Raw genomic sequence first — 22,147 nt, forward strand, 5'->3', positions numbered from 1 at the left:
TCCAGGGCAGGCCAGCTTGTGATGACTTCACAGCTTTGTGTGCAAGCCAATTAGTCAGGCTGCTAACTCAGTGTCTACTGGATGGTAATTTGTTCTTGTGGTACTGGGGACTGAACCCAGGGCCTCACATAAGCCAGGAACGACTCTACCACTGAACTACACAGTCCCAGCCCTATTTACTTTTTATGTTGAGGCAGGATCTCATTTAGTTGCACAGACTGCCTCTGATATGCTTCCATAGCCTTGGCAGGCCTTGAACTCACTCTCTTCCTGCTTTGGCTACATGTCGGAGGCCTGTGTCACCAGACCTGGCTAGCGTTGTTCTTCTAATTTTCTCCTGTCAATTTCAGACTCAGTGCCGTTTATTGAGTGCCTAGACTTTGCCAGGTAGAGTGAGAGATGCGGTCACAAACATGACCTTGTTCCCATGAATAGTGCTTTGGGGAGAGTTTTTCCATATTTCAGGACTTAAGGGAACATGTTCAGAGTACAAGAAACATCCTTGTCTGAGCTCACTGATGCAGGAACCCTGAGTGCCAGCTTACTGAGTCTTGGTGCTGGTGTCTAGTCCTTCTCTATTCCCACCACAGGACCTGGCCTTGAGAGAAGCAAGTGCTGTTTTGGCCATCATTCAGTGGCCATCACACAGTGACTATCAATGAGTGGCCGTTACTCAGTGTCCATCACATGATCATTACACGTGACCTTCATGCAGTGACCACCACATGGTGTTTATCAAACAATGTCCATCACACAGTGGCCATCACAGTTGCAAGTATCTCATGTCTGTGAAGTGACCTCAGATTTCCCTGGTTTTTTTTCTTCTGAATTTGGTGCCCACTCTACTTCTTTTAGGAGTTCTGTAGGCCAAAGAGCTAGTGCTGTGTGACGTTCTCGGGTCGTACATCCTGGGTGTTGGGAGGATTAAGGTGCCGCTTCCCATCATAGGGATCACCAGGGGACCTCAAGTGGAGCAAGGGTCACCATTGCTGCCACAACAACACAGAGGCCTTGGAACCTCTGCTGCTGTTTCTAAGTGGGCGGGCACAGACTGTGGCTTAGGAGGGGCTGGCTTCCTCTGCACTGGCATCTAAACTCGGTGCCAGCAGTGGTCTAAGGAAATGGAATAAAAACAAGAGGTCGATTTCATCTGCTTTTGTCCTCCAGCGGTTTAGTTAACTCAGGGCAAGGCTGAATAGCCAGATATACACTGTGGAATAAAGACCCAACCAGCAAATGTCACAATCACCTTCAGCCTTTCCTCACTTCTAGTAAAATTACTTGAAAAATGTCTCTCGGTAGAATCATTTTTCTCCTACTGGGCAAACATGGGGAAGGTGGGTGTAGGTCAATGACTTACAGTGACCACAATTAGCAGGACAGCACCGAGGGTCCTTAAGGTACTAATGCTCAGTTGGGAACTATGGGAGGGGCACTATGCAGGTTAAGGTTCAGAAAGCTTTATCCAGTGAGCAGCCAGCCTGGAGCCCTAGACAGGTCTGGATAGCTTGCTGTAGGACCACACAGTCTATGCTCCTTGGAAACCGAGGAACGAGCTGAAGGCTTAATTGGTGGTACCCTCCATGTAGTACAGAATCTGCTTTCAGTGGGCACCTGGAGTATTTCAACAGCCCTAACCATAACCTCACCTGGATTTGGTGCCAAGGAACTTCACTTTTGTATCCTTTAGTGCAAAAACAGAATTAAAACGTCAACTCAGGGGCCGGACAGAGGGCTCAGTGCTGTGGGACAATGGTTTTACCCTCTAAAGATTTGTTTCTTTTACTGGTTTAATACAATGCTGATTGGTCAGTAGCCAGGTAGGAAGTAGAGGCAGGGCAAACAGGCAGGAAGTAGAGGCAGGGCAATGAGAACAGGAGAGTTCTGGGAAGAGAAAAGATTCAGTCTGCAATTGTCTCCCAGACACAGAGTAAGCCAAACACAGACGAATCAAAATGTGCCTGCCTCGCAGAAAAAGGTACCAAGCCACTTGGCTAACATAGTCAAGTATTACGGGTTAATATAAGTTATAAGAGTTAATAACTAGCCTGAGCTAATAGGCCAGTCAGTTTATAATTAATGGAGGCCTCTGTGTGTTTATTTGGGACTAAACAGATATGGGACCTAGTGGGACAGAAACCTCTGTCGACAGTGGTTAAGAGCATTTGCTCTTGCAGAGGACATGGGTTTAGTTCCCAGCACCCATATGGCAGTTCATGGCCACTTGTAACTATAGTTCCAGGAAGCCAATGGCCCCTCTTTCTGACCTCTGAGGGAACTGCACATATGTGGAACACATACACACATGCAGGCAAACACACATATTAAATAAAAGAAAAAGTCTTAAAAGACATCCAAACTATACAACTGTACTAACTACATTCACAAATATCATCAATAACTGATTAGGTAATTTCATTAAAAACAAAATCAAACCAAATTCTTCAAAACTTTTCATGGAGACTTGAAAGCACAATGGCCTGGCCACCATACCTACTGACAACAAAGTGGGTTTGTTAGCCCTGATGATTCAGATACAACTCAGCTGGACACTACCTGAGTGTGTGAGCTCCGATGGCCTCTGCAGAGAGAGTCCAAGGACTTCTTTACCAGTTGTTATTTCTCACTCAGCTGTGGTCCTCTAGAGCAGGATAGGGCGGCTTTCTCTGTGCTCACCCGCTGCTGCTTCTTGGCAATCAGCCAGGGCCTCACAATCTCTCCATAACATCAGGGAATCCCCTCCTATCACCAGCTTCTACCGATACTGTCTAAATTCTTCCCAGGACTTTGTATAACACCATTCCTTCCAGAGAATGAAAATTCTGGTAGGCATTATGAATAAAGTGCAATTAAGATTTGAATTCACCCTATCTACATGTGCCTCCTGTAATTTCTCTTCAACAATAATCAATTCCTTTTCAGCTTCAGCTGTTAATTCCCTGAGACTTTTTAAGTTCTTGTCACCATCTAAGGTTTTGTTTAAATGACTTATTGGATAAGGTATCATCCCAACATCTAGTCATAGACTGGAGATGTCTTCTAACAATTTTTGAATGTCATTAAGAGTCTGCAATTGGTGTCTCCTAATTTGTGCCTTTTGTGTTCTAATTGTCTGTAAGCCTATTTTATAACCTAGATAATTGACAAAATCTCCTCATTGTATTTTTTCAGGAACAATTTGTAATCCCCATTTAGGAAAAACTTTCTTTACTTCTTCAAACATTCTTTCTAAAGTATCTACATTTGAATCAGCTAGAAAAATGTCATCCATGTAATGGTAAATAATAGGCTTAGGAAATTGTTTACATAGTATTTCCAATGGCTGGCTGACAAAATATTGGCACAGGATGGGCTATTGAGCCTACCCTGTGGGAGGACAGTCTGCTGGTATCTCCTGGTTTGCTAAAAATTATTCTTAAGTATGCACTGTGAAGGCAAATTTTTTTCTGTACTTTTTTTTGTAGAGGTATAGTGAAGAAACAATCTTTTAAATAGATAACTATAAGTGGCCATCCTATAGTAATAGAGAAGGAGAAGAATTCCAGATTTTAGAGGGCTTGAATTACCTTGTTGACAGCTCTGTCACCATTCTCCATTTTCCAGATTTCTTTTTTAACAGCAAATACAGGACAGTTCCAAGGGCTGGTTGATTCTTCAATATGATGAGCAACAAGTTGCTTCTATACCAGATGTTCTAAAGCCTTCAGTTTCTCTTTTATTGAAGGCCATTGATTAACCCATATTGGTTTCTCAGTTAACCATTTTAAAGGTAGGGCTGTTGGTACCTCTAAAGATTCGCCAGTTGCTTTGTGTTCTTATACAGCCTGAATGGCAGTGACCTTTGTATATAGTACCTTATAATATCCTTCCCAGAAACATGAGTTTCTCAGACTACAATAAAGCTAATCTGGGTATTCCATTGATGTATCAGGTCATGACTCCATGTATTGACTGTGATATTAGCCACTTAGGGCCTCAGGCTTCTTCTCTGTCCTTCTAGCCCTATGCATTTAACCATCTTGTGCTTTGTTTCACTTCAGATAGGGTTCTAATTCCTAGAAATTGAATATCTGCCTCTTGAAAAGGCCAATTTGGATGCCAAGATTCTGGAGTAATGATACTCATGTCCACATCCATGCCTAGTAATTCCTCAATTACAATGTCTTTTACACACATTCTTACCTGTGTTCTTTGATCATTTATAGAAGTCTCTCACAATATATGCTTCCTATTTCTTATTGGAATTTTTTACTCATCCCCCATGTTTACTACACCATCCAGGACAATATGGTTTATGACAGCAGGCCATGAATTTTTAATTTTCCTGGTGATACATGTTCTTTACAGTGACTGGTAATGACTGGACCACGTTTTCCTTGGGGGTCTGCGAGATTCCCCTCAAGGAGTTTCCCAATTGTATCAGTTTGCCTTGTCTGTCTTTTGTTGATCTGCATTCATTGTTCTAATGCCTTTCTTAGCCACACCTCCTATATAATCCAGAAGGTTAATACCATTTATTTTTGCCATTTCCAGAGGAGACATTATTCCTAGGAATTCCTTGTCTCCAATTCCTTCTTAGATGTCCTATTCTACCACAATTAAAACATTTGGCATTTTGATGTCTCCTCCTACCTTTGGAAATTGCTTCTCCTACCCAATATTCAGTATTATAGTCAAATGTCTCAACATTCATTGTATGCAGGATCCAGTCATCTATTGCTGCTGATCTAACCTCTAAAGGCCCAAGTATCTTTTTGCATTCTAAGTTGATATTTTTAAAAAACTGAGATTCATTAAGTACTCATCTAGCTTCTGGGTCTGTTATTTCTACTTGTACAGCCTTAGTTAATCTTTGTAAAATGTCACTACAGGTTCTCTCTGGCCCTGTTTAACCCTGGTATATGATTCAATTAGCTTTCCTAGTTCTTGAATCCTGTCCCAAGTATTTAAGGCTTCTGTGTGGCATAAGGACAAGATTTGTTCATGGTAAAGAGCTTGATCCTGTGGGTTAGCATAAAAGCCCTTGCCAAGAATTTGATCTTGGGAAGCCTCAATCCTTTTGACTTTCCCTGTTGTTCTAAAATGTTTTACTCTTCTTGCCAATAGCATTTTCACAGTACTTGTGGCCAAGTCTTCCAAGACTGCTGAAACTAATTGAAGCCAATCACATGGCTAGAAGCCCTTGTCTTTACCATCTCCCTAACAAATGTTGAATGTAAGCCATAAGACACTACTGCTTGCTTAATTACTTTTAGATCATTCATACCTATAGGTATTCAACTACATTCTTTGGATCATTTGGGGCATTTAGAGCTTGATGTTTTTCAGAGTTGTTTACAGAGTAGGAAGCTAAAACCCTGGCTAAGTCATCTCTGACTCTTACAGGTACTGACGATGTTATAGCCTGTCCTTGAACATTCATTCCCTGTTCATCAGTCCCAATAATTTCCTCAAGCACTTCAAATATTTTTAGTACTATCATTTGTAAAACCTGAATCTATTGTCCTGTATATATTTCTAGTGATTTCATTGAGGCACCCAGCCTCTGGTTCTCATTCTGCACATGTGATTCCAAGGTCTGAAGTTTTTCCTGTAAAGATAACAGCTCATCCTTGTACATTATTTGGTTAGAGTGTAAATTGCCTTCTTTAAGAGATACTCTACCTGCTAACCTATCATAGCCTTTTAACAGATTTTGGTTGTCAAATTCAACAGTGTTAATTCATTCAGATAATTTCTCAATATCCATTGACATGGATTGAATTTTGTCTGGCAGATTAATGTTATCCTTTTCAGGAGTATTAATTTTTTTCAGCTAACTTTTGATTTTTTATGTTATTGGTCCAGTCAGTTTGCTGTTCATTATTTCTCTGTAAAGACTGCATCATTTCCAAAAGTGGCTCATTCTTCACTCTGTTATCAAACCATTTTCTTAAGGATATAATTTGAAAAAAGAAAACTAAGTCCCTTCTGGGAGCAAAGACCCGTATTTGGTCATAGTCCAGTCATCTTAGTTCACAAATTAAGTGAGATATTCACCAGAAAACTAAGTCCCTTCTGGGAGCAAAGACCCGTATTTGGTCATAGTCCAGTCATCTTAGTTCACAAATTAAGTGAGATATTCACCCCTGTAGGACAAGTTCGGGGCCCAGGAAATAACCCAGTATCTTCGTATCTCTCCCTGTGAGTTAAGTATGCCTGCAGACTTGCAGACCCCAGGCACCAGAAGTAATTAGCATTCTCCCTGTGAGTAAACATTTACAGACCCTCAGAATTTCCTTATCACTTCCTATCAACTAGGGATGTCTCCAGACATGACATTCCAGTTAGAACAATGGCATAGCAACCTACCCACTCCTCCCCTTTTGCTGTATAATGCTCCTGAGAAAAAATAAAATTTGCAGCTTGATCAGAATATAGACTTGCTGTCCATTTCTCATGTCTCTTGTCCCTCTCATTCCTCTCCTTCTCCGGGTTCCGAGTTCATATCTCACTGGTAGGGACAAGTTCCAATATCCAATAAATGGATGTATCAGAAAAACCATATAAGCCTTGCAGATTAATATGCATAGTATAAGCAAGGAGATTATTAAACTCCTGGTTGGCAATATTATCTGCAATTATATAACTTTCAAGTTTACTGATTTATTTGTGAATCAAATAGTTATCTTGGTGTGAGATTTTGCTAAATTATTGTATTGTAATAATCTTTATTGGCCAGCGGGTGTCGCAGTTGCAGCATTGTGGCAGTGAGATGCAATTGGTGGTGGCATGAACAGTCCCATGCTGCTTTGGTTCTGCACATTGGTGCCTGGTTAAATACTGACAAATATGCTTTGCTCTCTGCTTAAGAGCAATTAAATCTATTCCGTACATGGAGAGAGGTGTTTTTTGATCAAGGAGCCCAGAACTCCGAAGCAGGGTAAACAAACCCGAGCAACAGAAGCACCACAAAAACTTCCATGCAGCAGGGAAAGTGTGGAGGGTGGAGGAGAAGCAGAAGCAGGTGTGTATGAGAAATTTCTAAGTCAAGATATGCTTAACTCCACTATGGTGGGGTTTTGTAAAAAAAAAAAAAATAAGTAAATAAAATAAAATAAATTAAAAAAAAACCATCAGGCAGGTGGAGTGGGAGGAGACCTTCTGGGCTATGGACCTTTTGTGCCTTTTAGCCTGGTCCACGCTGCAGGCATGGAGTTGGGATCCATGTGGGTGCCAAATGAATATGAATGCTAAAAAGAAATCCCACACTGGCTCAGAATTGAGTATAATAAAGGGTTAGTTTTTTAGGGGTAGATTCCCAGATTGCAGTGCTCTGCACAAACCGAGAACAGGAACTGAATCCAACAGCTGGAAGAGAGAGCAAGCATGTGGTTTACATCAGCATTTATAGTAAAAGAAGTCCCACTCAAGTGGGCTGGTATGTTAAAAGCAACTGGCTGAAGGAGTTTCTACAACAGACACACAATATGTTTACTAAACCTATTTAATTTCATCAGAGTAAAATGAAAATGGAAAATCTGCTGCTGTTAGACAGTTACAGTGAAGCTGGATTTTTCTGTCTTCCTTCCCAATTCAGAGCACACAGAAGCAGCAATTTAAAGTGATGTTCTATCGCATCCCATTTCAGCTCCCAAACTCTTACCTGCAAAAGGGCAGAGAAACTGATACAGGACTCCCTGCTGACTCCCCATATACAACAGTGCACCCAGAGGTGAGCCTTTAGCAAGGACATGATGGATCATAAGGGAACTGCTGAGCCCCTGCATAGCTTCCCAGCTGACAAATATCCACCCCTCCAAACACAGACTATTTCTCTCTGATCCATTCATCATTTGTGTTCAGTGATGCTGGGAATTTGTTTGTAGCCATTTCTGGTGTTTTCTGAGTAGCCCTTCATAGAGGGCCAGAAGGGAAGTTCAGGGCCCACATATTAGGGGAAATAAGGCTGCACTTACGACACCTTAGTATATCCTCTAGGTTGTCTATCCCAGGCTTATCAGGTGCTGGCCACTCAGTTCTGCCGCTTAGTCAGGTGGAGACAAAAGTTCATCTAAATACCACACTGCCCTGGCTGAGTAGGCAGACACAGACTCACAAACCAAAGTCAAAGTGGGCCATAAAAACCATGTGACCCAGGCTTCCTGGCACCTGTCAGATGGCCTGAACATTCCATCACTGGAACCCTCGCTCTGTCTCAAGACGCTTGTAGACAAGGTAGCCATTGGGTCTCCTTTCTCTCTCTCCCATCCTGAGCTATGGAAAATAAACCTTCCAGTGCTATCAGTCCCACCTCCCCCTGGATATCTTTTAGAGACACTACAACCTCTAAGCTTCATAAGGCCTTACTTACAGACTCCTAGGCTTATCTGCCTTTGCACTAAGAAATGGCCCAAGTACCCCTTAGAAACTGGCCACTTCCCTCTGCCTGGCTGCCTCCCACAGTGGCTAAGCCTGTCTGTGGCAGAATCTGTCTTTCTTCTGTCTGTCTTATCCATTTGCAGAGCCCTGCCTCTGCCTCCACTGCCACTGCAGGTTCTGAGGGAGCCAGCAAACCTATTTTCAGTCCTGGTCACCCTGCCACTGCTCAGTTCGTCCCACCCGGGTGACTTTTCAGCCTAGGCACCACCACCACTGCACATCTGGTCCCCGATGTCTCCTCAGAGGCAGGGCAGTTTCATGGTGCCAGCAGCTCACTCTAGGCCTGACTTAGCACTATGCCACTGAGACTACAGTTGAGGCACCTCGGTCAGCACCACCACAACCCGCCCTCCTGCGTGCCAGCACCTGGAGCTTCTACCACTTTTCTAACCCCTCAGGCTCTCCCAGCCGTCCCGTGGGGGGGGGGGGGTTGAGGGGGGTCTGTACCTCTTCTCACAAAACTGCAGCTGACCGCGCTAAAAAGTTTCCTGTGCACTTCATGTATGAAAGAATGTGTGAATGACGTGTGGCCGTACTGATTTGAGTCTGTTTAAATGTATGTTTTAAGCGTCCTATATATCTCTCTTGTTATTTCTGTCTCTTCAAAATCCCCGCCATTCTTGCTTTGCACCACATTCTTGCTTTGCTCGATCTTTGTTAGGGGCAACCACTGCCATTTTGTTTGAGGTTAAGACAGGGAGGAGCCACAGACACGTCAGGCTCCGCCCAAAACCAATCAGGGCCAGCAGCAGGCTACCCCCACATGACTCACCAGCTATCTTTAAGCTATTAGCTATGCTTTGAAAAATTACTCTTATGTTGACTCTGTTGCATGTGGTGTGGTTGTGTGATGGTACACTTTCGCAGGGCCCTCTGAGGCGTCCATTACATGCAGAGACCACCTCTGCACCACATCTGTTCTCTCCCACCTGCTAAAATCTGCAACTTTAATTCCCTACTTTCATTCTCTCTCTCTCTCTCTCTCTCTCTCTCTCTCTCTCTCTCTCTCTCTCTCAATGCCCTTCCTCCTTGTTGCAAAGTATCAGTTAGTGATTTAAAAAAAGGCCATCTTTCTCTAGCTCACTTCTCATTTAACTTTACGTGTAACTTAAATTACTGCATGTATATATACATGGACTTACTGTTAAAAAAGTTTTAAGCAGCCCTAATGAGCTCTCTGCATTGTATCTCTGTCATTTTTACATCAGTAACTCAGATAAAGTTTTGTCCTTCTCAAGATCTCTGGTGTAGTTTGATGGCTAAGAGCTTTTGTCAGTTGGAAAGGGACAACCTCACAAAACAGATTTCAGTATAACTTCTTACCATGTTAAATAAAAGGTGTTTTAAGATGCGAAGCTCAAACAAGGTTTTTTAAGGTATAGAAATGCAAGTTATTAAGGTGTGTATCTGCATGTTATAAAGGTCTGAGGGAAAAAAAAGTTTCAGAGTATAAGAAAATGCTTTAAGAGCAAAGCTCCACCCACTCCCAATCTTCCCTTTCCCTCCAAGGCAAGCTGGTCCCCTCTGGTTATCTTCCATTTCTCTCTCTCTCTCTCTCTCTCTCTCTCTCTCTCTCTCTCTCTCTCTCTCTCTCTCTCCTGCCTTCCTTCTGAAGAGGCAGCTCTTGCCATCCTCCTCCTCCCCTTTCTCTCCCCTTTCCTCCTTCTGTCTTTCTCTCTCTTCCCGCTCCATATGCCCCCCCTTACCCTCCCAACCCACAAAATAAACTCTCCATATCCAAGCTCTCGCTGCATGGCATATGTCTCTGTCCCTTACCCGTCGTGGTCCCATACCCTCAGTGGGACCTGCCAGAGTCACTTAACATATTAAAATCATAACAAATTCACTCATCAAACTCTGAATATAATGTAAGAGGAGGCCTCTGATCTGTTACCAAACTTCACAATTAGTTGGAGCTTGTCAGCCATCTTTAGGTTTACATTGTGTTAATTACCCTGTTGGAGTTTGCTCAGGGGCAGATACACCAACAAGATCCTGAGGTCATGGCCTTATGAAGAAAGTTTCTGGCATCTTTGGGGTTATCACAATCTCCAGGGTATACAGATATTCCAAATAGAGCCAGATAAAATTATCTCCCTAAAAGTCAGGGTATACAAATATTCCAAATAGATCCAGATACAATTACCTCTCTAAGAGTGAGAGGGATAAAAAGTTCAGAAGTTTGCTAAAGAGACTCAGACATAATTCCCTGGGTAAATCTACCTTGTTGGGGGTGGTCTATTAAGTGACTGTCTAGCCCAGCTGGGTTTGTGATTATATCTGGGGCAGCTTGGATTCTTAGGTCTCCATCATTCTCATGCAACACAGTCATACATCCAGGAAAATCACTCATATACGTAAAATAATTTTTAAGTTTCAGCTAATGGAGAGAAAACATGTGAAGCATATGTACAGGAGAAATTTCAGCTGTAAAGAAAAAATAAAATTCGCCTTTAATCCCAGGACTTGGGAGGCAGAGGCAGACAGATCTCAATGAGTTTGAGGGCAGCCTGGTCTACAAGAGATAGTTCCAGGACAGGCTCCAAAGCTACAGAGAAACCCTATCTCGAAAAACCAAAATAAAATAAAAAAATAAAAATGTATTTAAAATAAGTAAACACATCAGATTATTGAAAACAAGTGCTTCTGATGAAAGGTCTACAGGTCTTCATTTCTGTTCTTGTAGCTTTTCTGTAGGTTTGATATTTTTCAAAATAAAAAAAAAACGAGGAGGAAAAAAATATTTAAATCCAAGAAACAAACATAAAGACTTTTTGAGCCCAAACTCCCACCCCCACCACAGCCTGACTCCCCATCTTCCTGTTCAGCCACCTTCTGGGAAGGTCTGGCTAGGTTTGCAGTTTCTACTTCCTCATTCTGTCAGACTTCAGCCTCCCCAGATGCCCTGCCCTCTCTGTTTTCATCAGACTGGGCTTCCGGGCCCACAGAGGGCCAACCCACCCAAACCCTGGAGTGGCAAAGCCTCCAACTGTTTCACACATCCGCTCACAGCATGTTGAGGAAACACAGTTCCCAGCTCTTCTCACCCCTGTCCCAGTCAGCCCTCTTCACTCCTGCGCTAGGATCCAGTCTCTTGCCCCACTCCAGGCTGAACTTTTCATATCCGTCAGCAAATGCTGCCTTCAGTGGCAGCTTAGAGCCCACGTTTCCTCCAGGCCTCTCTGGAGTGTGCAGGTCGGCAGCCTTCTTTCTCCTGAGTCCACTCCAGCACCATGCAGCAGCCCTAGTGATTCTGCGCTTGTGAGTCACCACCCAGAGTCTCCCCTCACCAATCCTCTAAGGTCCTTTCTCAATAGCCTTTAGGCTTCAGGTGCCAAGTCACCTGCCCATAAGCTCTTCTGTCCTTCCCTTAATTAGGCTGGGAGCTCCTGCTCTCCTGCTCCAGCAACACCCGTTTACTGTCTTCTCTCCTGCGTCCCCACATCTGTGTCCCTTAGTTGCACACATGATCGGTGCTTAGCTCACATTCCTCAAAACTGGGAGTTTGTAGACACAGTTTTCACGGAAGAGAAAACAGAATTCAGAAGCAGGAAAAAGGCAGGTTAAATTCTGACGGGTGGTCCCCAAGAAAGCAGGGAGTACCATTTGTGAGCCCCTTTTCTTCTCTCATACAATGTGGATTTCAGGTATACTGAAGTTATCCTAGGGATGGAGCAAAGCTCAGCTGTGGCTGGGGTGAAGTGCAGGCTGAGCCCAGCTAGGGAGCCAGTGTGAAGGTGCACTGGAGACCAGAGTCCTGGGGACTGCCAGCTCAGGGGGATTGACTCACCTCTGTGGGGGCTGGAAAATAAAGAGGGGACTGGGAGTGCCCCAGGGTCCTTGGGTGTGTGTGGGAGTTTGGGAGTGATGCTTTATTCCAATTCGGGGTCAGCTAGGTGAAAATAGAAAGTAAGGACGCTGAGGAATTTCCAGGAAATGAAACCGAAAGAGAAGTTAACTCAGAGTAAACTCTGCGCAGCTTTAGGCGACCCAGCAGTAGCGGTTTCGCAGGCCTGCCAGGATGGCAGAGTCCGGGCCCTTCCCGCTGATGGTCGAGGGGTCTTGGGGCCCCGACCCCCCGAAGACCTTAATCAACAAGTTGCAAATGTACTTCCAGAGCCGAAAGAAGTCGGGCGGAGGGGAGTGCGAGGTCGTCCCACAGCCCGGGAACCCGGCAAGCTTCCTGGTGCTCTTTTCCACGGAGGACGGTGAGAGGCTAAAAGGTCGAAAAGGGTCGCCCAGCTTGGGGTTCAGGCCATTGGTGCGGGGCCCAGAACTCTGAGCAGCGCGACGGGAGCCTGAGATCCTGGGGTCAGAATCGGGAGTGGCCAGCGCATCCAGGAGTGGCAGTTCCCTTGCTCTTCCAGGAGCTTCCTGGTGCTGTGAACCTTCCCGTGCTTTGCTTTTTCTTCCTTCCTTCTTTCTTTCCTTCTTTCTTCCTTTCCTTCCTTTTTAAAAATGTTTTTATTATTCAAGTGGTGCAGTTAAAGAATTAAGAATCTTGCAGAGTCTTGGGTCAGCTAGCGCTACTGAGTTCTACTGGTTGGGGGTGGGGGACAATGTCTTTGGGAGGTGAGCTTGAGGAGGGAAAAGTCCCAGGGCTCTAGTGCCACAGCCTGGACAAAGTCCTTCTTTGTCCTTCTGCCCCAGGGTGGCCTGGAGTGGTTGTGGGCTTTGAGCTGGGGTGGGGGTTCCAGTGGAGGGTTCCCTCATGGCAGGAAGGCTCCAGAACCATTGAGCAGTTCAATGCTCCCCACTTCTGTCTGCAATCTGCAAGGGAAGCCCAGCCTTGCTTGCTCAGGGTGGTGACTGCCCAGACCTGTGGCTCCAGGAAGGCCACCATTAGTTCCCTCCTCAGATATTTTTGTTTGTTTGTTTGTTTTTGTTTTAGGAGGCAGTTTCTCTGTAGCTTTTGAGACTGTCCTGGAACTTGCTCTTGTAAACCAGACTGGCCTTGAACTCAGAGGAATCTGCGCGCCTCTGCCTCCAGAGTGGTGGGATTAAAGGAGTGTGCCACTACCATCAGGCCCCACCTGAGATTTTGTAGACCAGGGTCACCCTCAGAATTCAGACAATTCCTCCCTCTTGTCCTTGGATTTGGAGAGACCTTTGGAGCGAACGAGGGGCAAGGAGGCCAAGGAAGCCAGGCTGTAGACTAGATAACAGCCCAACAAGGAGCCAAGAAGAAAAAATGAAAGAAAGAGACAGGTATAGAAGGTATTGACACACATTTTCAGAAAGCCAGGTCAGGAGGCAGGAGAGACCTGCAGGGCGCTGAATCCCTCTGCAAAGCAAGAACCTTACTTACTTACTCTTTATTTTTACTATTACTTACTCTTTATTTATTTATTTTTTTTTTAGTTTTTTTGAGACAGGGTTTCTCTGTAGCTTTGGAGCCTGTCCTGGCACTAGCCAGGATAGTCCTGGGTTGGATTTCACCAGGGTGGGCTCCACAGAGAGCTGACAGCAGATCCTGTTTTCTCATTTTCTCTTTTCCTAGAGCAGTGTGGTTCTTGACCTTCCTACTGCTACAACCCTATAATACAAACTGTGGTGACCCCATCATAAGCTTATTTTCATTGCTACTTCACAGCTGTAATTCACTACTGCTATGAAGTGTAATGTAAATATCTGTTTCTGATGGTCTTAGGCTACCTCTGAGAAAGGACCTTTGACTCTCAAAGGGGTCACGACCCACAGGTTGAGAACCACCTCAGAGGATTAGAGGGTTCCCAGTTTGATGCCAGCTGTTACTACTCCAGTAGACACAACCCTTATGGAGTGCGTTCTTCTCTTGAGCCATCTCCAAATGCCGGTCGCAGGTTAGGGGTACAGACTACCGCATCCTTGTCACAGCGAGGGCGGGGGAACTAGATCCAGCCCCAGCTCTATTCTAGACACTTTAGTACAGAGAATGTGGGTGAGTGGGGAAGCATTTGCCACCAGCCCTCTGAGGTGACTGGGACGTGCTGAGGTCTGAAAAATCTCTGTTGTTCATTGAGAGCCTCAAACCAACAAAATGGAGATCTATAGGATACTGGTAGTTTAGTGACATACACAGCATGGGGAAGTATGGTTGTGGGGGTGCAGTCCCAGCTGTAGCCTTCCCAGCAGGCCCTGGGCAGCTGAGGTGAAGGCTGGGCTCTCACCCCAGCTCAGCTTTCTCCCTCAGGGACTCCCAGTCCACAGCCCCTCTTCTCCCAGGTGGCTCAGCTGATTCCTCTCATTCATTCCCAGCACAGATGACTCAGAACACTAAAATGGAACATTGTTACAGGCCAGTCTTTGGGGTGACTAGAACTTCTATTCACTTTCGGTTTCCTATTTGAGGCCCCACTTCCTCCTCAGCAGCAAGGCAGCTGGAATTTCCCAGCAGATTTACCCTGCAGTCCTAGGGCAGCAGTTTTCTTTTCCTGTAGAGGCCCCACCCTCCTTCACAGAAACACCCTGAGCAGGCATGAATTCACGTAAACCTACACTTCTATTCACTTTTGGTTTCCTTTTTGAGGAAACTTCCTCCTCAGCAAGGCAGCTGGAATTTCCCTAGTGCAGCAGCTTTCCTTTCCTGTAGAGGCCCCACCCTCTGTCCCAGAAACACCCTGAGCAGGCCTGACTCTATTCATATAAACCTACACCAGCTGGGCAGTACTACTGAGCTTACCAGTGCAGTAGTGTATACCGGTACCAACAGGGAGGTCTCACCTTTGTAGGTCAACTGGGTTTGTGTACTGTTGAGTATGTAGGTGTTTTTTTTCCCCCCTTAGGACACTGAGCTATACTCTCAGACCCAAACTCAAATCCCTGTAGCCCCATTTCAGGTGGACACACTTTATCATACATTCTAGTCTTAAATGGGCCCCTGTTTATTAAGTGAGGGCTTAGGTATTCTTGTAATAAGGGAACTCACCTTCTTTAAAAAAAAAAATTGTGGCTGGGCAGTGGTGGGGCATGCCTTTAATTCCAGCACAGGGAAAGCAGAGGCAGGCGGATCTCTGTGAGTTTAAAGACAGCCTGGTCTACAAAGCAAATGCCAGGACAGCAAGGACTGTTACACAGAGAAACCTTGTCTCTGAAAACCATACCAACATACAGAAAAGATTTATTTGTATTGTATGTGTATGGGTGTTTGCTCTTTATATGTCTGTATACCACATGCATGCAGTGCTTGCAGAGACCACAAGAGGGCATCAAATCCCTGGAACTGGACATACAGATGTCATAGGCCATTATGTGGGAGCTGGTAACAGAATCGGGGTCTTCTAGAAGAGCAGCCAGTGTTCTTAACCATGGAGTCATCTCTGTGACCCTAGAACCCACCTTCTTAAGTAAAACTGAACATAGCTGACTTGAGGTGGGCACAGGGGAGAGACTAGACATCAGAATTTTGCCTCCTCCTCCCAGATTCACTTTCTGGATGGGAAGCACACACTGTTATTGCCACCTTGGCTCTCTGGCAATACTTGTGCCTGTACACATTGCACACATCTAAGAAGAGACGGCCATGCGTGGATGCCTTGGGTGGACTTCACCAAAGTCCAGGAAAGAGGAGGACTATAATACAGAGGTGCAGGACATTCTGTAACAGGCTTCAGACTGTTCACACAGAGGTCATCCTGAGGTCAAACAGTCCTCAGTCCCCTCATCAGCCGGTACAGCTTCTGTGGAAACTTCTGACTACTCATAGAGTAGAATTAGAGTCCCATGTTCCTTCTCAGATGGATTCTAATGTCTGTATCTGGGTGGACATCTAAGTGAAGTCACTAGACCTACCGACTTCATGGTTGAGGTGGGAGAGCCATCATGTTTCCCTTTGTGACAGGCTCTGAGCTCATCAGACTAGCTGTCCATCAGAGAACAAGGGGACCCTGATGTCTTGCAGTAGCTGTGAACACCAAGTCTCTGGTATCTTTCTTCTTGACCTGTTTGCACCATCCTCTAGCTGGACACACCCTTCCTGTTCCTTTTGGTTCTCTATACTGGCCTTGCCCTTTCCTTTCATTTCCTGTTCTCCTTCGTTTTTGTTCTCTATGCTGGTAGGGGCCTTCCTGTTACTCTTCTGTTCTCCGTGCTGGCTATGCCCCTTACTGTTCCTGAAGGGTCTCTATGATGGCCATGCTCCTTCCTATCCCTTTCCTGATCTCTATGATGGCCACGCCCCACTGTTCCTTTCCTGTTCTCTATAATGGCTTCTCCTGTTCCTTTCCCATTCTCTATGATAGTCACACCCCTTCCTTACTTTTCCTGTTCTCTATGATGGCCGTGTCCCTCCCTGTTCCTTTCTGCTTCTCCATGATCTGAGCGACACTGATTTTCCTCTTCTCTCTAGCTGCAGCTTCTGATATCACAGTTGACACTTTCATAGCTCTTCATGTGGTTGACAGCGTTCCTAGAAAATACTTTCAGTGGGAAACCTCTGTTCCAGAAGTGTTTAGTTCTTTATAGCCACTCAGCTAGACTGTGGGTGAACTGGAAATCAAATGGCAAGTCTTTGGATTCTGTAGAGTTTCACTAAGTTTAGCTGTCTGGTGCTCTAATTCTGTTTTTCAAAATCTGTTGTAGTCTATTTTTGTTTGTTTGTTTGTTTGAGTGATTTGCTTCGTTTTGAGACAGGGTTTCTCTGTATAAAAGTGGCCTGCCTATCCTGGAACTACCTCTTGTACACCAGGCTGACCTCAAACTCACAAAGATCTGCCTGGCTCTGCCTCCCAAGTGCTGAAATTAAAGGTGTGTGCCACCACCGCGGCTCGTTCTAGTTTTTTTTTTTTCTGTTCCCTCTCCGACCAAATATGGGTTGTTTATCATTGCAGTATAATGGCTAGACTTCTGGTCATTCTGATGACCAACTGGGTCATCTGTCTACAGCATGGGTCTCACCCCATGTACACAGTTGTCCCTGTGATTATAAATATTCACACCTTCAGAACCCACCCAGTCCAGTACAGGTTCTGTACTACTACACTCTATATTTCTTCAATGGAATTCACTGACTGGCTCAAAACAATTCCAACGACCACAGTAACCAATAAGAAGGCTGAGGCTGTGTAAGTAAGATTTGTGTAGCAGGATGCTAACAGCATTCACCAGAGTTCCCTTGTGTGATAACATATCCAAGATAATCACCTTTAATAGAGGAAGAGTTTATCTAGGCTTTACAATTTTGGAGTTTTTGGTCTACAATCAATTGACCTGCTCTTTTCGGGCCAATGGCACAAGGCAGTACACCCTCTCGGGAACTCTTGGCTATGTAGTGATACAGAAAGGAGAAAAGGGCTGGGGTCCCAGGATCACCCCTTCCTCTAGGGAAATCTGGCTTCTTCTAGAACTCATTTCTTAAAACTTCCAGGACCATGAGCTGGCAACCATGGTTGTAATCTCAAGGCCCTTTGGGAATACTCAATAACTAAGATAAAGCAATGAATAATAAGAAGTAATCTAGGCATGGCAGCACATGCTTTGACCCCAGCACTTGAGAGACAGAGGCAGGCAAGTCTCTGTGAGTGTGAGTCCAGCCTGGTCTACAGAGCAAGTTCTAGGCAACCAGGGCTGCATAGTAGCCTTGTCTCAAGAAAGCTCCATCAACAAATAAACCGCACCACCCCAGGAAGTTTAGAGGCAGGGGAATGGCTCACTGGGTTAGACAGCTTGCTGTGTCAGTGTGAGGGCCAGAATTTGAAACTCCAGTCCCCTCGTAAACAGCTAGGCATGGCTCCATGTGCCCAGTGTAGAGGGCAGAAATGGGCAGATCACAGCAAGCTTAGGCAATGAGAAAACTTCAGTGAGAAACCCCATCTCCGGGCCAGAACTCAGAGAGCCATGCAGGGAAATGCCCAGTGTCTTGCTGTGGCCTCCACGTGACCAGGGGTGTGCACTCCTCCATATGCCCACATGTCTACAACATGAATAATGCACACACAGTGACATTCACATCCCTGTGCTGAGTTCTCCTTCTTTTACAAGGGCTTGCTGCTTAGGGAGATGGGCTGAGCTGCTGGCTCATAACAATAAATTTGTAGAAATCATGGACTAGTTATGTAAGGAAATATTGCTTGAAATTTGGCTTAAAATCTTTTTATTTTTTTAATGCTTCAGTTCGGCAGAATGTTCTGAAGAAAGAGAATCATGAGTTAGTGTGGCCAGGAAAAGGGATATTCAAGTTAACTGTCCGGTTGCCCGAAGACCCAGAGAAAGCCTCAGTCTCTAAGGAGGCAGTTCCAGAAAAGGTAAGGACATGGGACGTTATTACAAGGTGTGCGGAAATCTCTATGATGAATATGGTGTAGATGAGCTGGGTGAGGTGGCACCCACCTTTAATCCCAGCACTCAGGAGGGAGTGGTAGGAGGATCTTTATGAGTTCAAGGCTAGCCTGATCTACATAGTGAATCCAGACCAGCCAAGGCTACAGTGAGACTATGTCTCAAAAAGAAAAATGGTAGATGAGGGCCTAAGTCACAGTAGCCTGAGAATGGCAGCTTGGGACTCTGGAGGGAGCAAGGACTGTAAACAATGGAGAAGCTGTCATTTTTGTCATTTTTGGAAGAGTCAAGACTGGGAGTCTCAATAGTAATATATTTGGGATGTCAAAGTTGTATCCATTGGTCTTGGTGTCTTTATAACCAGAAGCCTGCTGTTCTGTTTCCATCATCTTGAGGCCAGCAGTGTACCCCGTGTGTGCTGTTCCCTCAGCTGTGAAGAAGATTGTCAGGGACCTCTCTGAAGCACGTGCACCCATGTTCATACAGGAAACATTAACTAAGTGCCAAATCAGGCAAACTGCTGGCTAAGCTGCCTCATGGGAGTCTCCTGTGTGTGTCTCATTTCATCAGTGATTATTGTGACCAGCAAGAAGACAACTGTGACATGTAGCTTTCAATCCATTATCCAAATGTGTCATTATCATTTCAGTTAACTTACATCTCCAGCCTGGCCCAAGAGGTGTTTTATTTATATATGAAATGATTCATAGTCTCCAGGTGGTGGTGGTACATGCCTTTAATCCTGGCTCTCGGGAGGCAGAGGCAGGTAGATCTTTGTGAGTTCGAGGCCAGACTGGTCTACAGAGTTCCGTGACAGTCAGACAGTTACACAGAGAAACTCTGTCTCGAAGAAACAAATAAAACCAACCAAACCAACAAATAAGCAAAGAAACAAAAACCAACCAAACAAAACCCAAACAGACAAAAAGAAATGATTCTTGAATTAATGCTGTCTTGCTGTTTGCCTTTTAGGAATCCGAGACAAAAAAAGAAGCAACAGAAAATGGTAAGTCTCAGCTAAGGCAGCCCTGGTGTTGACCAGGCAGTTTTGTGTTTATTAAACAAGTATCTTGGGAGAGCTTCATCTAGATGTCTAGATTCATATCAGACAGGTTCCGCTCACCTTGGGGCCATCTGCAGGGGCATCTTCTTTCAAGTTTGAGCCAGACGTGTTTAAAGCATTCCCTGAGGCAGCCCATTGTTCTTCTGGTTAGCTTTAGAGGAACAGGACCAGCTTTTTGTTTTGTTTTGTTTTTTATTTTGCTTTGGGAGATGAAGAGAGGAGAGGAAGATGTGGGAGGTGGTGATAGACACTTGTGTTTTGGTGGCTAGTAATAGCAAGGATAGAACTTGTAGTGGCAAAGAGAGGATCTTTTTTCTTTTTTTCTTTTCTTTTTCTTTTTTTTTTCTTTTTGGTTTTTCAAGACAGGGTTTCTCTGTAGTTTTTGGAGCCTGTCCTGGAACTAGCTCTTGTAGACCAGGCTGGCCTCAAACTCACAGTGATTCACCTGCCTCTGCCTCCTGAGTGCTAGGATTAAAGGTGTGCGCCACCACTGCCCTGCTAAGGACAGGATTTGTAGTGGATGTTTGCTGTGTGTCTCTCTGGATGGCACCAGCTCTTCCTTCCTCAATTGCACAGGAAACAGCCAGCACTGGAGCTGGGTTCAGGTCTCCTGCTTTGCTGGTGGGTGGGTCCTGCTCAAGACTTAAATGAAGGAGCAGCTAATAATATCCGTGTAAAGGGCACCAAATGAAGAACCATACTGAAAAAGGTGAGCAAGAACAACCAAGAGATGCAGACACCGAATCTAGGGGAGAGGAATTCTTTCCCTGCATAACTCTGCCTTCCGGCCTGGAGACAGGGTCTCTCACTTGTTGTGATAGGAGCAGCGGGCTGGGCTGCCTCCCGTCACCTGGCTAGCTTTACCCGAAATAATTACATGGAAACTGTATTCTTTTAAACACTGCCTGGCCCATTAGTTCCAGCCTCTTATTGGCTAGCTCTTACATATTGACCTAACCCATTTCTAATAATCTGTTTAGCCCACGAGCTGGCTTACCAGGAATGATCTTAACCTGCGTCTGCCTGGAGTGGGAAAATTGTGGCGACTCCTTGACTCAGCTTCTTTCTCCCAGCATTCTGTTCTGTTTACTCCGCCTACATAATTTATGTCCTATTAAAGGGCCAGGGCAGTCTCTTTATTTAACCAATGAAATTAACACAAAACAGAAGACTCTCCCCCATCATTTCCCCTTTTTCTGTTTAAACAAAAAAGAAAGACTTTAACTTTAACATAGTAAGATTACATATAACAAAACAGTTATCAAGCAAGAATTACAGCCACAATATTATATTTATTTTATCTTTTATCATAACTAAGGAAAACTATAACTATAACTAATCATTCTTCAACTCCATCAAAAACTCCAGAAGGATATAATATTACCTAAGCAAACAAGAAATCCAAAGCTCTAGAAATGACAGAGACATCTCGCTGCCTGGACCCAAAGTTCCTCTGTACCGTTGGGGCATAAACCTGTGTGCCAGGTTAATCTCAGTTGGCAGTTGAATGAAGTAATTTTTTGAGGGTGTTCACAGAAACTTTTCGGGAGGTCGTGGTCTATCATATCACATCGGGATAGAATCAATCCACAGGGCCTGGTCCTCTGTGAAAACAAAAGAAGACCCTCTCTAAAGCATCATATCCTTAGACCCAAATTTTGAAATCGTAATACCCTTATATCCATTCTGGTTTAGCTTGGCAGCCCATGTAATGAAATGCCTCTCTGTACTTAGCTCCTTCACCGTCAAAAATTTTAAAGAAAACACAATGTACATAATCCAGACTCTCTGAATTTTCCATTTTTACGTGGCTTATTTTTCTTTATTTCTTTTAATCTATAACTATCTGTACTCTGTCTCTTTAAAGACTTTACCCTTTTTTAAGACATTAACTTTATTCTTTATATTCTTTTTCTTCTCTCTCCCAAGCCTACGTACATTCATCCAACAGTGTCTGAATCTGTTTTATTGTGAATATGCAATTTTTTTTTTACTATCCAGGAGCACTTTGTTTTGCGCCTTTAAATCACTGAGCGCTTAAGAATCTAAGCTGTGACAATTACTAGGTCAAAAACAGGTACTGCCTGCTTGCCCCGCTCAGTCCAACATGGCAGAGCCGTTTGTGCCTCTGATCCTTGCACATTGCACCAATAGCGTGGTGGAGCTGTTTGTGCCTCTGAGCCACAGCACACAATGACTTCCTTTTAGGCACACAGTGAGTCTAGTTGCCATCAAACAAATCGTAGCACTTACTCCAAATACTCCATTCAAAAGGTCTGTCTCCCGCAGGAGCCAGACAGAGATCACAATGGCGGCACAGCCCAGAAAGCTGGCATTTTAAAACAGCCAGGTTTTTTCCTGCTGCTGAGTCAGGAAAATTTCAAAATGGAGACGTACCATTTTGTGCTA

At 44.6% G+C, this 22,147-nt stretch overlaps 1 protein-coding gene across 6 annotated transcripts in view; it reads left to right on the top strand.

Annotated features, from left to right (window-relative positions):
- The first annotated feature begins 12,380 nt into the window (after positions 1-12,380).
- The window catches only part of LOC142845792 (protein mono-ADP-ribosyltransferase PARP14-like), a 94,048-nt gene continuing 84,281 nt past the window's right edge, over positions 12,381-22,147 (top strand). For all 6 annotated transcript variants that reach the window (XM_075965158.1, XM_075965185.1, XM_075965167.1 and 3 more), the window contains exons 1-3: positions 12,381-12,629; positions 18,511-18,641; positions 19,648-19,681. In XM_075965158.1, coding sequence (XP_075821273.1) covers positions 12,443-12,629; positions 18,511-18,641; positions 19,648-19,681 — 352 coding nt within the window. In that variant the 5' untranslated portion in view covers positions 12,381-12,442. The remainder of the gene's footprint in view (positions 12,630-18,510; positions 18,642-19,647; positions 19,682-22,147) is intronic.

Source organism: Microtus pennsylvanicus, chromosome 1 (genome assembly GCF_037038515.1).
Source record: "Microtus pennsylvanicus isolate mMicPen1 chromosome 1, mMicPen1.hap1, whole genome shotgun sequence".
Lineage (NCBI taxonomy): Eukaryota > Metazoa > Chordata > Mammalia > Rodentia > Cricetidae > Microtus > Microtus pennsylvanicus.